The sequence below is a fragment of the Acanthochromis polyacanthus genome, chromosome 8 (genome assembly GCF_021347895.1).
Source record: "Acanthochromis polyacanthus isolate Apoly-LR-REF ecotype Palm Island chromosome 8, KAUST_Apoly_ChrSc, whole genome shotgun sequence".
Lineage (NCBI taxonomy): Eukaryota > Metazoa > Chordata > Actinopteri > Pomacentridae > Acanthochromis > Acanthochromis polyacanthus.
Window position 1 is genome coordinate 28,081,607 of NC_067120.1, and position 16,433 is coordinate 28,098,039.

At 40.2% G+C, this 16,433-nt stretch overlaps 1 protein-coding gene across 1 annotated transcript in view; it reads right to left on the reverse strand.

Annotated features, from left to right (window-relative positions):
• The window catches only part of LOC110961801 (anoctamin-1-like), a 113,575-nt gene that overhangs the window by 45,987 nt on the left and 51,155 nt on the right, over positions 1–16,433 (reverse strand). The window contains 4 exon segments of the mRNA XM_022209545.2: positions 1,474–1,485; positions 7,524–7,606; positions 9,996–10,156; positions 15,694–15,828. Coding sequence (XP_022065237.1) covers positions 1,474–1,485; positions 7,524–7,606; positions 9,996–10,156; positions 15,694–15,828 — 391 coding nt within the window.

The following is a 16,433-nucleotide window of genomic DNA, read 5'->3' on the forward strand; positions in this document are numbered from 1 at the left end:
AAGCTCACATAATCTCAAACTGGCTTCTTGAACATGGAAATTAGTTCACTGTACTCCAATGGCCTCCACAAGAGCACCTTTGGGATGTGGTAGAACAGGAGACTGACATTGTAGATGTTTAGCTGACAACACCATGTGATGCTATCATGTCAGCAATGACCAAAATCTGTGAGGAATGTTTCCAACACCTTGTTGAAAATATGCCATAAACAATTAAGGAATTTTTGAAGGCAAACGGGGGTCAAACCTTTTACTAGCAATATGTACCTAATAAAGTGCCCAGTGAGTGTATGTATGTTAGATTTTATCAAGAAGCACTTCAAAAATAAAACTGAATCAGGTAATCATGGCTTCATCATTTTCACCAAAATAGGGTGTATATATATTTTTAGCTTGTAAAAGTTTAATGCAGACTCTGCAGGTGTATGTCAGACAATTTGTTTAGCTTAGGTTACGTTCACATTGCAGGGCTTAATGCTCAATTCCGATTTCATTGTGAAATCCGATTTTTCTTGCAAGTTCATTCATATTTCCAATTAAATGTGACTTGTATGTGATCTCCTGTGTGAACCTCACATGACCCAAAAGTGTCCGGCATGCGCAGAAGAGGACACAACGACACATGCAGAGAGTGTGTTCAGTGTTTACGGAAGTAAACATGGACGCGAACAGTAGAGCATGTCTGGCCATTTTAAAGCTGTTGTCCAGCCGGAGCCAGCATATTTATAACTTAATCATTTTAAGGAGAAGGTCAAGAAGGAATAGAGCCAGGATTTTGGCCCTGGCGTTTTGTGGGGCAGTGGCAGCAACGTCTGTCCAGAGAACTGTGTGGGTGCGGAGTCGCAGGATAGTGATGTTAGAGGCTTCACAGATGCGTACTTCATTCAGAATTTTCAAATGACAACGGTGACCTTTACATACATATGTGAGCGCCTCTTTTTAACACTCACACGGCAAGACACACGTCTGTCATGTACCAATGACGTATAGGTCGGATAAATTTGACCTGGCCGTTCCGACTGAAGTCGCATGGCAAAAGATCCGATACCTATCGGAATTAGGACCACATATCCAAGTGGCCTGGGTCGCATTTGAAAAAAATCGGATCTGTGTCATTCAGACTGTCATGAAAAGATCAGATACAGGTCACATAGGGGCAAAAAAAATCAGATTTGGGTCACTTTAGCCTGCAGTGTGAACGTAGCCTAAGTCACTCAGGGTCACATTAAAGCAGTTCTTAGGTCTATTTAGCCTCAATGGAACTCTAATTATAATATTACAAACTTTCAGATACTATGTAGTGAACTGAAGGTATCATTGTAAATGCTGCACATGGTGTAAGCATTTGCAAATACCATTGAAAGTAACACACAAATCATGCACAATTTGTAATGACCAGAGGTTGGCAGCAGCAGATGATAGGCAATGAAGCGTGGAGAGAGCAGCTTATTAACAATACGAACTAATCCAAACCTTTAGAGCTTCCTGTGAAAAACAAACCCAGAATGACAAAGAATAAGTATAATAAAAACAACCACACATCCTTAATTAAAAATATCACATCATGCCACCACGTCTTCAGAATGTTAAAGAGCAAATTGTAGTGAAATGAATTTAAATGTTTCATAATCAAATGCATGTGAACAGATAATAATAAAAAAAAAAACAGTTTTTCCTTGTCATTGTCAGCAATGTCCTACAACTCCCTTTGGGATTATTGAGCTGATCAGTACACTCCGCTGCATGAAAAGCCAGATTATTGGGCCTGTGAATTGCAGAAAACCTATCAAGTTCCCGGCAGTTATCGGCAGTTCACGGGCTGTGAACTCCAAGTTTGCGGGTGCCGTAAATTGCCATACTAAATTTTCATATTTGGGGCAGCTGTGGTTCAGGTGGTAGAACGGGTCGTCCAATGATCGAAAGGTCGGCGGTTCAATTCCCGCTCTCGCCTAGTCATGTGCTGTTGTGTCCTTGGGCAAGACACTTTACCCGCCTTGCCTCCAGTGCTGCTCTCACACTGGTGAATGTTGGTGGTGGTCGGAGGGGCCGTAGTCGCGGACTGGCACCCACGCTTCCGTCAGTCTGCCCCAGGGCAGCTGTGGCTACAAATGTAGCTTACCACCACCAGGGTGAGAATGTGTGAGTGAATGAATAATGGATCCATTGTGAATCGCTTTGAGTGCCTCGAAAAGTGCTATATAAAGCTAATCCATTATTATTATTATTATTATTATAAACGGCCCATGTTTGTGGGGTACGGGGGTGGGTGTGTGGGGCAAGGGGGGCAGTGAGACTTCATACCTAGGGCATGGCAGAGGTGTGAAAACTAATTAGCATCTACGCTGCCTGTCTAGCGTGACTCAGGACACTGATTGGATGAAACAAGACATGGCAACAGAAAAAAACTGTCATGATTGGTTGATACAGCTGCTACTATTGGGCCATGACATCCGCCCCCCCCCCCCCCCCCCCCCCACCTCCTCACCCCCAGTCTCATACAATAATGATAATATGCTTATTATTAATAATAATATTTCAATAAGACTTCAATAAACATGGGCCATGTGAAGTGTATAATTAGTTAACCTACATACTTGTTATTATTAACCAATGAGCTATCCTACAGTCAATGACATTAATTTATTGGGAGGGAAAAAATATGAAATGTTGAGACATGTTGAAAAACAAGAGCTTTATTGAACAGTACAGATTGCAAGACTTCCCAAAATTCAAAAATTAAAATTAAAAAAAGATAAATGTTTTTTTTTTTTTTTTAAAAAAGAAAATTTACAAAAAATTAAATATAATTCTTCAAAGATCAATAAAAAAATAAAAAATGGGCAAGTTGGTCTCTCACTCCGAGCTGGTCTAAGAATGTAATAAATCAAATTAATATCTCTTTCTTTCTTCTCTGGTGACTCTGGGCAGAAGACCAGGTTGGCTATAATGAAGTTCCTGAAATTATGTTTTACAGGCGGCTGAAAAACAGATAAATGAATATGTTATTAGCTTTTTTATTATTACTATTTTCTGCTATTTTCAACCAATGTTAGCTTTTGCTGCTGTTGATGAAGTCAGATTATTTACAACAATTTTAAACAGGATACTCGCATAGAAGGACATCTGTCTCCACATATGGACTTGCAGCCAGACTTTGTACTAAATATGTAGTGACTGCCTCATTGTGAGGTAAGCCCAGTCTGTGAAAATAAATCAGAACATTGTTTTACTACTCACAGCAGAATAACTGTAGAGTCAACTGTAAAGTCATTTAAAATAGTTTTAAAATTGCAGACACAATTTGAATGAATGAATAAATGAATGAATGGTTTACAATCTACAGTACAACAGTTTAATTGTGTGCATTCAGCTGACAAAGAATTATTATACATGCTTGCAGTAAATATTTTTTTCTCACAAAAAAGAAACGAAAAAGAAAAAATGAACAGTCTCACTCTTGTTCCTAAAACTACAAAAAAGCAAAAGAAAAAAAAGAGTCTCGTTTGTGAACAAAGATGAAGGACTACATGATATCAGTGCTTAACATTATCAATTCAAAACTCACTAGAAATATCCTACAAATATAATATATTCTTACCGTAATTTTAGGATTGTGCACTCTTCTCCGCTAAACTTCCTCCCCGCTGGAGAAGCTGTTTAATTTGGCTTCCATGGCGGCCATCCTCTCCTGCAGCTCTGACACTGCTCCAGCTTCTGTTTCAGCAGTGCTCTCTGGCCAGACAACCCACTGGGAACGCGGTGAGTCAGACTGGCAATACCGGGACACCATTGTAGAAATTGACACAACAAAGATGACTTCTTTGTCGGTTCGTGTATCGCGTGGTTTTTGCAAGATCACGCGCGTGATTGGACGAGCAATTCTATCATGAAAACGTCAGTAACGCAGCATGTTGACTCCTTCAGGTCACAGATTTTCTCTATGCCTGCAAGATGAATTTCTTTGATCAAGAGAAGAAAAGGTTCTACCCCTTACAGTGATGCCACTGTCATACTATCATCTTGCATGAGTTTGATGTACACTACGAGTCACGAGTTTGCACACACTTTCTCATTCAATACATATATATTCATGGAATTATGTTGATATTCAGTATTAATCTACAATGTAGAAAATAAGACAAATAAACACGAATGACAATGAACAAAAATGAAGTGATTTAGGGAAAATCTTCCACATTTTAGCATCAGTATTGGTCCAAAAATATCACAGAGACACATTGCATAGTTTGTGTGTCAAAATCACAACAGACCTTTCTCACTCACTTTAACACAAATAACTAAAAACCATTGAATGAGAAGGTGTGTCCAAACCTTTGACTGGTAGTGTGCATGCAATGTTGACAATGTATCATTAGATGTACTCTGAACACTGTAACTACAGTTGATCATTTTGCATTTCATACAAACTTGTATCATGTATGAATCACGGAACTAGAGCAGAAAGGTCAGCATATGTATTTGCTAGATGCTGTGTTTTAAAGAACTCATCCTTGACCCTCTGACAGAACCAGACCAGCCAATATGAAGCAGTTCATAGCTATTAATCTCATGTCAAAGACTGCTACATTTAGAATGCAATTGCAGGAATTTCTTTGCTTCATCCCCATCCAGACAGACATTTGTATGGAGAGTGAGTAGAAGTTTGGAACAGACACCTCATTTCCATCATCATTTCTCCCTGTTGAGGGCATTGCTGGAAGATGTGTGGGAAACACATCCACTGCAACATAAGAGAAAAGGTGACTGTTGTCATGCTACTCTGCATGGTGTTTGAGATGTAGGATTTTGACACTGTTAAATGCCTGTGATGCGCTTTGATTTTACTTTTATAAAAGTTGTATAAACCCTTATTCAAATAAAGTGTAAACTGTATAGTTTTGTTTGTGTGGACGTTTTCTCTTAAAAAAACAATGCAAGTGTGTAAAGTCAACCCCCACCCCCAAGCCCCCTAACTTGCACCCTCCACACCCACCAACCCCCCCACCACGGACACAGACACAGACACAGACACACACACACACACACACACACACTGTGTTTTCCTGTCATTGTGGGATCTACCATTGACTCCCATTCATATCTAACCCCTAACCCTTACCCTAACCCTAACCTTAACCCAGACCAAAACAATGCCTAACCCTAAAGAAACGTTTTTGCACTTTTACTTTTTTCAGTAACAACAACATGGCCAAGAAAACACTGTTTCCATTTGTGAGGACCCAAATGAGGTCCCCACAAATGACATGTTTTTTGATTTTCCTATAGTTGTGGGGACATTTGGTCCTCACAAGTATAGCCAGAACCTGGGCACACACACACACACACACACACACACACACATACATACACACACACACACACACACACACACGCAACTCTGATTTGTATTTGTATAGCTCACAGCATTTTCACTGGCCACAGTTACCTGAAGTTTTTGAATTTGGAATTATCAATTCGGAATTCACTCATTCAGAATTAAAGTTTTGTGCTTCGCATTTACATGGAAATATTAATTCTGAATTAAGGTTTACATGGCCCGCATATTTATTCCCATCCCTTAATTCCGCTTTAACGCTTGGGTGTTGGAGAGGATTCTGATTGCACAGGGAGTGGACGTGATGTATCCCTGTTTACCAGAAGAAAACAAACTCCATTTGCCGCATGGGCATTTCTTTTCCCCAAAAACATGGAGGAACAACTAATAATCACGCTTTTCGTTTTGCTTTTTATTGTCGTTTTGAAACAGCAACTCGACAATGGTGTACTATTTCTGTTGCTTCAGTAAGGTCGCAGAACGTGTACGTCGCTACGTCATCGCTACATGAGGAGCCAAGCATGCACCGAATGACCGGAATTAACTAAAACGAAATTAACTGTATGCATGAATAGAAAGTACACAGGAATTATTTTATTCGGAATTGCCATCGGAATAAACCAGGCAGTTTATTCGGAATTAGCTTTTTAATTAATTAAGTGTTAACAAGGAGATCTTAAAGCGGAATTAACTTTAATTCCGAATTAAAGAGGAATTAAAGGTCTGGCCATTGACACTGAAAAGCTACCCCCGTCCTGGGGGCTGGGAGATCAGCCGCCCACGACAATTCCCGGCAATTCTCAGTAGTTTTCTGTGCTGCCTGTGGATTGCCATTTACTGCCATTAACTTGAAATTCCATGGCAATTTACAGTGCTGTTTACTGACGAAAATCCCTCCTTTCATGCTGTGCTCTTTCTTCTTAATGATGCTCTAAACAGCTGATTTTTAATTTTTGAAATTTTACAGTTTGTTGGATATGATACTGTTTTGTTCTTATTTTTCATTTTCATAATGTTGTCTTTGGTTTTTGATAGTCTAACTTTGATCCTACAAAAAAAAAAAAAACTATGGACGCTTAAGGCAATCCAATGATGGGACACAAGCCTAGAAATCCATGATGTTTAGCTAGTAAAACCACATAGCTAAACATTATGACACCCTGAAATATGAGAATTATGTTTAAAATATGATTTATCGCTTGTCAAACCTTTATGTATACAAATACCTTTTAACTCATTGGCTGCCAGCTGTTTTCAGAGCAAAGAGCCCCCTACTGCCAGAGTTTTTAAGAATTTTGAGAGATTTTTCAAGATCTACAGAATATCAAGTTTTAAGACTACATAAACATTGAAACTATCGAAAGAAAGTGTAGATTCTTTTCTTTCATCAGGAAAAAAAGTTTGCTTTAGCATTTTCGGTTCTAAAGTTATCGGCAGCAGAACATAGGGTCGTTTCAGCAAAAACACCTGTTTTTGACCAAAAAACAGAGATAACGAGCTTTTTGTACAGAGAGGCACATCAATCACTTTGATGCCAATATTTTTTGGTTTAGTGACATCCCACACAACTGAACAGTTGTTTACTTATATGAAACAACAAAAACAACTTGGAAAAAGCATTTTGAGGTCAACTTTTTAACCTTTTGTTTGCTAAATCATTTATTTACAAACAAACAACACAAGTCAACATTTTGGTTCAGAACAATACATCTTACAAAATATAAACAACCTATTTTTAGGTGTGTGTGTGTGTGTGTGTGTGTGTGTATGTGTGCTCGCTCTAAACTCATCTGACTCGGCTTCGTCAGATGAGCTCAAGACAGCGGTGGTGGCGAAACCGAAACTGAAAACTAGCGCGGCTTTGATCGCCAGCGGCTGTTGGCAACGGCACTTTTTGCTGTCGCCCCACCATGATCACTGTCTTTGTCATTCTTTTGCCCCACCGCAACACTCTCACGTTCCAAAACTCCAGAATTTTCACCGACAGGCTCCGAGAGACTATCCTGCAGCCCCCCCAGTCAAAAAACATGATTGACGTCTATAGATGTCATTGGCAGCGAACGTTCGGATTTTAATTGACGTCTATAGACGTCAATGGCAGCGAATGAGTTAAGAACATATGCAATGTACACTTTATTATTTCATGTGAATGCTTTGATAACAAATGGTGTCTTTTGGAACTACTTACCTCCTCCTCTTCAAAACCAGTAAGGTCCCATTCATAGTTTAGTCTCATCTGCAGTCTCTTCCAATGCTCCATGAACATGGCAGCTTTAAACCAGGAAGAATATGATTAGAACAACAGAGGTAACATTTAATTACTAATTACTACTGACTCATATACCACAATATATGTGTGTGTGTGTGTATGGAATTATATTTATCAGCATGGAATTGATTCATTATTAGAAAACCTTAGTTACTGTTACATATATGGATTCTGAGTGGTCCATGTTCAAAGCCTCCATTGCAGAAGCAGCTATTAAGAACTGTGGCCTGAAGGTCAATGGTGCCTGTTGCAGCGGTGGCAACCAAGAACCCGCTGGTGGACACTGGTGGTGAGGGAAGCCGTCAGGCTGAAGAAGAAGGCCTTTCGGGTTTGGCTTGCTCGGGGATCTTCTGAAGCAGCCGACAGGTACCGGTTCACCAAAAGGGCGGCAGCTGCAGCAGTCGCGGAAGCAAAAACTCGGGTGTGGGAGGAGTTCGGGGAGGCTATGGAGAAGGACTTTCGGTTAGCTACAGGGATGTCCTGGCAAACCATCCAGTGCCTCAGGGGAGGCAGGGCTTTGCTCAGGCTGTGTACAGTCGGAGCAGAGAACTGTTGACCCGTACTGAGGATATTGTCGGGCGGTGGAAAGAACACATTTAGAAACTCCTGAACCCGGTAAACGGGTCCTCTGTGGAGGAGGCAGAGCCTGAAGACTTGGGGGAATCTTCGGCCATATCTGCAGCAGAGGTCGCCAAGGTAGTTAAGAAGCTCCTCAGTGGCAAGGCACCAGGTGTGAACGAGGTGAAGGCTCTGGACATTGTTGGATTTTCTTGGTTGACACGTCTCTACAGTGTCGCGTAGGCATTGGGTACGGTGCCTGGTGGTGGTCCCCATTTTCAAAAAGGGGGACCGGAGAGTGTGCTCCAACTACAGGGGTATCACACTTCTTAGCTTCCCTAGGAAAGTTTACTCTAGGGTGCTGGAAGGGAGGCTCCAACGGATTGTCGAACCTTGGATTCAGAAGGAGCAATGCGGATTCTGTCCTGGTCGTGGAACGGTGGACCAGCTCTTTACTCTTGCGGAGCTGCTGAGGGGGTCATGGGAGTTCGGCCTTGCCAGTCTACATGTGTTTTGTAGATCTGGAAAAGGCCTATGACCGTGTCCCCCCAGGGGCTCTGTGGGAGGCACTGCGGGAGTATGGGGCACCGGGCTCGTTGATACGAGCCATTCGGTCCCTGTACAACCGAAGTGAGAGGTGTGTCCACATACTCGGCACAAAGTCAAACTCGTTTCCGGTGGGTGTTGGACTCCGTCAGGGCTGTCCCTTGTCTCCGATCCTGTTCATGGTGTTCATGGACAGGATCTCAAGGCACAGCTGGGGTGAGGAGGGTGTCTGGTTTGGGGACTTCAGGATCGCATCTCTGCTTTTTGCAGATGATGTGGTTCTGTTGGCTTCCTCACATCATGACCTTCAGTGCGTACTGGAGCGGTTTGCAGCCTAGTGTGAAGCAGCGGGGATGTGGATCAGCACCTCCAAGTCTGAGGCCATGGTTCTCTGCCTGAAACTGGTGGATTGCGCCCTCTGGGTTGGGGGCGGAGTTGCTTCCCCAAGTGAAGAAGTTCAATTATCTCGGGCTCTTGTTCACTAGCGATGGGAAAATGGAGGATGAGATGGACAGGTGGATTGGTGCAGCATCAGCAGTAATGCAGGTGTTGTATCGGACTGTTGTGGTGAAGGGGGAGCTGAGCCGTAAGGCGAAGCTCTCAATTTACCAGTCTATCTACGCTCCAACCCTCACCTATGGTCGTGAGCTCTGGGTAGTGACTGAAAGAATAAGATCGTGGATACAAGCGGCTGAAATGAGCTTCCTCAGTAGAGTGGCTGGGCTCAGCCTTAGCGATAAGGTGAGCAGCTCAGACATCTGGAGGGATCTCGGAGTAGAGCCGCTGCTCCTTCGCATCGAAAGGAGCCAGTTGAGGTGGTTTGACCATCTGAGTCGGATGCCTCCAGGGAGACTTCCTCTGGAGGTTTTCCAAGCATGTCCGCCTAGAAGGAGATGCTGGGGCAGACTCAGAACACGCTGGAGGGATTATATATCTCGTCTGGCCTGGGAACGCCTTGACATCCCCCAGAAAGAGCTGGAAAGCATCGCTGGGGGGAGGGGTGTCTGGAATGACCTGCTTCGCCTGCTGCCTCCGCGACCCATCCCCGGATAAGCGGAAGTCAATGGATGGATGGACATATATATATATATATATATATATACAAAAACATGTAACAGTAGCTAAGGTAATTTTTTAATAACACACTTTTTTCTAATAATGAATCAATTCCATAGCACTGCAAATTACATCCTCCAAAATGACCACAAAGTTTTATAGGTAGAACTCACAAAATGGACACTTGTTGTAGTTGTCAATTTGTGAAAGAGCTGATATGTGTTCACTCACCCCACAAAGCCATGAATATAGAGAAGAAAACAGTGGTAGGATTGTCAAACAGGTGACTGGCCCGGGCCGTTCCACAGGCAGTACTAAGTTTCCAGTAGCTGCACACTCTGTCACACAGAGGACACATGGTGATGTTGTTCTTTGGGTGGCAGATCTCCATGCTGAAATTCACACATATGCACATGAACACAAATACACAAAGAGTTGTATTTCTATTAGTTAGGACAACACACTAACATGTCATTAATTACACTTTATGTCTTAACTAGTTTATGGTACTACAAAATATCTGAATTTCTAGTGAAAAGAGATTTTATTGGATATGTTGCAAGATTCCTACAAAAACTTGTCTGTTTGAGGTTGTCTCTGCTTCTTTCATTACAGAGAACAGTCTTGTTTGAAAACATGAAATGTGACAACTATAATCATCAGCAATGAAATTAAAACCCCTGGTCTGATACGCTGTTGGCCCCTTACCACCAAAACTACTGTGACCCATTGGACTATGGATACAGGTCCTAATGTGCTGTCTGGCTGCGGATCTTTCAGGTCCACGGTGGAACCTCAATTGCTGACAGACTATTAAAAATGCTTTCAACGTGATTTCTGGAGAACTCCACATTTCCCTCTCGAGTAGACCAATTGTGCGATTTGTCAACTGCCCCACCGGAGACATTGTTATATTATCTATACTGTCTTATATTTTAAGAATGCAAATGTCAAAGATTTACACACTTCCACTTCCCTACCTTCCTATGGATGATTAAATCATTATCCTGTAGGTGGGGACAGTGGCTGATAACGCCGCTCTTCAAATTGGCTCTATGAGAACTGTTGAGCACTGACATCTTTTCTATTATTTATTGAATGATTGATTGATTATTGTGTATCAAATATAGTGGACCACTTCAGGCTCCCAGAGCTAGGAAAAGGTGCCTACTTGAAGAAGAAGTTAAAATTTACAACTAATATACCAACATTTTCTTTTCAGTATTTTCAACATTTTTTTTTTACAAACAAGTCAGATTGCAGTGATGTAGCAAAGTACACTCACACTACAAAAGCACTGCAGTTCAGAGGTTAATTTAGTATACACACCACAATATTTATTTGATCACTTTAATTTTTAGTTACATATTCATGTTAATAATTCAAACGGTATTCAACAAATAAATTATGATGTAGCCTATTAATTCCCAAAAGTACTGCAGTGATAAAACAGATGCAGAAGAATAAACCTTATTTATACCCAGGGGGATATTTACAAACTATTCAGCAGTGAATACTAAAATCTCAGTAATTACAGTAATTACAATCGCATAACATCACATACATTATTCTGAACTGGACCACTTGGCATGAGGAATCCTTTACTTTTTCTACTTTCAGTAGCTTAAATTTTGGTTCTAACACTTCACTTCTTTTACATGCTGTACTTTTGCAGGAGTATTTCTCCTGTCCTGCGCATACTTGTAGGATTACAGCCATGTTCTTATGAGGTCATACACAGCTACCAATTACAAACAAGGCCATGCATATTTCTGATGAGGGACAAATTAAAATCCTAATCCAATATACAAAGCTCAAAGCATCACAGCTGCTGCAGTCAAAGCCAGGAGGCAAAGCTAACAAAAAATGTAAAGTATTGCTGACTGTGTGAATGTGTGAGTTAATAGGCTTATCAGTGTCACCACCGTTAAGTCTGAGTAGTTATAGCTGTAGTTAGGATTATATGCATCAGATATATCCTATTTTTAAACATAGCTAGGGTCTGCAAAGCACCTCTCCTTTGCCCATTCACACACACAAATATTAAACATAATCAAAACTATTAAGTAGGTGTACTTATATACTTTACAAGATAACAAGGGTACAAGGCTTCATTGCTTTAGTCAATTTATATTTTGGGATTATATCATAACACAACGGCCTGTACAACAATTAAATTGCTTTGAATCTACTTACAGCTCTAAAAACTCTCATCTTTTGAAGAAAAAAACCCCCTCACTATCTCTGTACTGATGTCTATGGGATTTTGTAGAAATGGTGATGTCATTTTCCAAAAGAATTGATTGGTCAGTCTGCAGACCCAAAATGACCAGTCCTGTTTCCACATAACCCACCAAAACACGCAGGCACGTGCGTGCATGCACACGTGCACGCGTAGTCTAATTTATAATTATTTTAATTGTGACTGAATACATCTGCTACGATGCTAAATGCAGGTTTTTAGGGATATTCTTTTACTTGATGTTGACATTGAGCATTTTATTAATGTTTCATTTTAAGAACAGATTATGGTTTTTACATCTTGGTCACCTGTCACTACGATCATAAAAGCGATGCTAATCTACAGAGGATACAAAGTTTGTGAACCCCTAGAATTATCAACATTTCTTAATAAATATGACCCAAAACATCATCAGGTTCTGAAAGTACATGGAGAAAACCAAATTAATGAAATGTGACAAAATATACAGTAGGTATATTTTAGGTCAAATTTAGTCATCATTTATTGAAGAGAATAATCTAATATTATGTATGTCTTTGCAGCCTAAATATGTGAACCTCTAGGATTAGCAGTTAACTTTAAGGTGAAAATTAAAGTCAGGTGTTTAAATTTAATGGAATGATAATAAGTGAGTGGTTGCCCTAAACCAGTGTTTCTCAAATAGTGGGGCATGCCCCCCTGGGGGGCACAGAGGCATGTCAAGGGGGGTGCGAGTGACTGGGAGGAAAAGGTCTGTCTATGCGGAACTAATTAACTAAAATATTGTTTTAATGTCGGCCTATTTTTCACGGTGCACAACAATACTGAAATTGCGCTGACTCAAAGACTGTTCAGACTCGGAAGTACGGACTCCGGAGAACGGGAGAATGCATTATTAGTGTGCAGTCGGAACACCGGTGTACTTGATCACGTCAAGTACTCAGCTCAACTACTTATAATAATAATTACTATTATTTTTACCAGCGATGCCCGTGGGCCAAAATGGACTGCCTGGCTTGTCGGCTTTGGCGACTTTACAGAGGACAAAAATTTAAATGACATTAACTGTAAATTGTGTACAATTTGTAAAATTAGAAATTCAAAATAATTTCTAGACCTTGACAAGTTGTTTTGATCATAAAGTAAAATACTAGATCGTTCAGTTCCAGATAGCTGTGACTGAATGTTTTGTGTTTTTTGTAGATAAACTGTAATCCGGCAGTTACAATGGATGTGTAAATGATGAACTGAGGCATAATAGGCTACTGTTGAAACAGAACTTGTTTTTCTGAAGAAATTTCAGGATCATAATATTTTGTAAAAAGATGGTTCATTAAATGTGAACATTTTCAGGATGTTTTTTTGTTTAAAAAATAAAACAAAGGGGAAAAATTGGAGTTGCGGTTATTTCTAGGTTATTATGCTGTGATTTTACTGGCAGGGCCCACTGGAGATCAGATTGGACTTTATGTGGTCTCTGGACATACTGCACACTATGAGTTTGATATTCCTGATCTTTACTGTGAAAAACAACAAAATGAAATCAGATAAAAAAAACACAGCCCTGCATATTCACGTTTTAATATTAAAACAGTTTACATATATATATATATATATATATATATATATATATACACGCCAAGTTAATAGGGGGGCAGGGAAGTTTTTTGTCCTCCTAAGGGGGGACCAACAGAAAAAAATTTGAGAACGACTGTCCTAAATGTATGTGAAGAAAAGCAATAATTAAAAAACCTGATTCGATGAATGATGTATTCTGCTCTAGTTTACTTGATACATTTAGACTGTGAAATATTTAATAAACATTTTCATTGCTAAGCTGGCTTGCAACTGGCATTTTGGCAATTCCAAGTCTTTTTCTTCACAGTTGAAACTGAGACTTGCTTACTACGACCACTATTAAGCTGTGCTTGAAGCTGTTGTCCTGTGAGCAGCCTATCACGCAAGCTGTTGATGCTCAGAAACTTGTGTTCTCATTCTTTTGCATCTTTGGGTCTTCCAGACTTCTTCCTGCCAGAGTTTCCCTCAGTTTCTGAGTGCCTTTTGATGGTGAAGAAAACTGTACTGACTGACACCTTGACTTTCTTCACAATTTCTCTGTAGGGAAGACTTCGATATTTCAGTGTTATGATGGTCTGTCTGTCTTCTATTGGTAATTGCCTTTTCCTCACCATTTATATAGCAACACACTACTTGCTGCAGTGCAATACTGTTCAAATAATGCTCTCAAGGGTATTATATGATGTGTTCCAACACTACTGTTATGCAGACAGAGGGGGTTGTAAGTAATCAAGAAAAGTTGGGACACCTGTAGGATTTGGTAGCAGCAATTTTGAAGGCTTGATCAACCTTCATTGCTGCAGAACAGCTTTAAGTTGTTAACCTATTCCTTGTTCCCTGAAAAAGACCTTTTTGTTTAATTCTAAAATATACATTATTTTTCAGTTTTGGGTAACCTTACCTTTTTTAATGGCAATTCACCACTTATCTTTGTACCATTTCAAGTTATCCATTGGACTTGAACTAGTTGAATTTCCCATAAACAAAAAAAAGGAAAAATTTGGATGTTGTAAAACTTTTGACCATTCAAATGATGAAAACTGAGAAACTTGAAAGTGGAGTAAAAATTCCAAGGACAAATGTCTGACATTTGCACTGAAGCAGGTAACTTCCTGGTACTCATTGCACTGATGAACTGATGTACAACTGAGTACCGGCAGCATGTCATAATATCCTTTGGATGATAAGAAGCAGGCGAAGGAAGGACAGGAGGCCCTAAATTCTTAACAAATTCATCAAACATTTTCCTCTGCTTCCAGCTCTTTGTATTTCTTCTTCCTCTTCTGCTTTTTTCACATTTATATTTCCTTTCTCTTTACCCCATTTGATACACTCATTGAGGAGTTCAGGAAAGATCTGAATAAGTAAATCATTTCTGTGCTTGTGCATGCGTGTGTGTGTGTGTGTGTGTGTGTGTGTGTGTGTGTGTGTGTGTGTGTGTTCTTGTACTTGCTACATGGTGAGTACCATTTTCTGCATTTAACTATCAAAGTGAGAACATTTTTACAAAGTGAGGACATTTTGGCTGGTCCTCACTTTGAAACAGCCATGTTTGAGGGTGAAGACTTGTTTTTAGAGAACAGGTATGAATTGAGGTTTGGTTAGGGTTAGGGTAAGGATTAAGTTTAGGCAATCAGTTGTGATGGGTAAGGCTCTAGGAAATGTATTACGCCTATGGATGTCCTCACTAAGATAGAAGTACAAACATGTGTGTGTGTGTGTGTGTGTGTGTGTGTGTGTGTGTGTGTGTGTGTGTGTATACTTGTTTCTGCTATTCCGGTGGGGACTTTGACCTGACTATTTGCTATAAAGGTGGGGACTTGTCTTACGGTGGGGACCTAAAATGAGGTCCCCACGGGTGGCAACACCGTTTTCTTGGCCATGTTGTTGTTAATAAAAAATGTAAAAGTGCAAAAACGTTTGTTTAGGGTTAGGCATTGATTTGGTGTTGGTTAAGGTTAGGGTTAGGGTAAGGGTTAGGAGTTAGATATGAATGGGAGTCAATGGTAAGTCCCCACCGGTATAGAAAAACAAACATGTGTGTATATGTGTGTGTGTGTGTGTGTGTGTGTGTGTGTGTGTGTGTGTGTGTGTGTGTGTGTGTGTGTGCGTGCAGTTATATCTGTTTACCTTGGTATGTTGTCATCGACTGTTGCACATCCATAAAGAAAGACAATGACCCCCACTACAGAAGCAGGAATCAGCATCTGGGTATACAGACCCAACCAGGCAAAGTACAAACCAATTTTCTCACCAAAGTACTTCCTAGACAACAGACAAAAAGATGGGAATAATTTTGATTATATATACTAAATAGGTGTATGAACATGTGAAATAAGCTCAGCATTAAAACAATGTAGCAGGCAGTGCTGAGCAAATGTTGTTGGATGTAGTAGAGACAAGTACTATCCAGCAAGTTGACGGAACAAACAAGCCACATACTTAAAGACTTCGAACAATGCACTATAGCTTGTACTCAGAGACGTAGTTCTGTAACTCTAAGGGTATCTGCACAAGACAAAAATTTAACTAGGTTATCATTTGTTGTCTCTCAAAAGCACATTTGTTTCCTCTCTCCTCTTTCCACTTTGAGTCTGATTCTTTTTAAGGTTTCTTCCTCTTAAAGGGAGTTTTTCCTTCCCCCTCACCCAATTACTTCCTCATGGAGATATTTTTTTTCTTTAAAATATTGCAAGATTTTGGCCCAACTCTGTAAAGTTCCTTGAAATTTGTATTCCTTTAACTCAGAGCAGTAACGACTTCATGAGATTCTTTACAGATAAAATTGTTGCAATCAGAGAAAAAATTAATCTCGCCCTTCCTACAACTGTCACAGATGTATCATCGAGTACAGTTGCTTTAGAATTGAC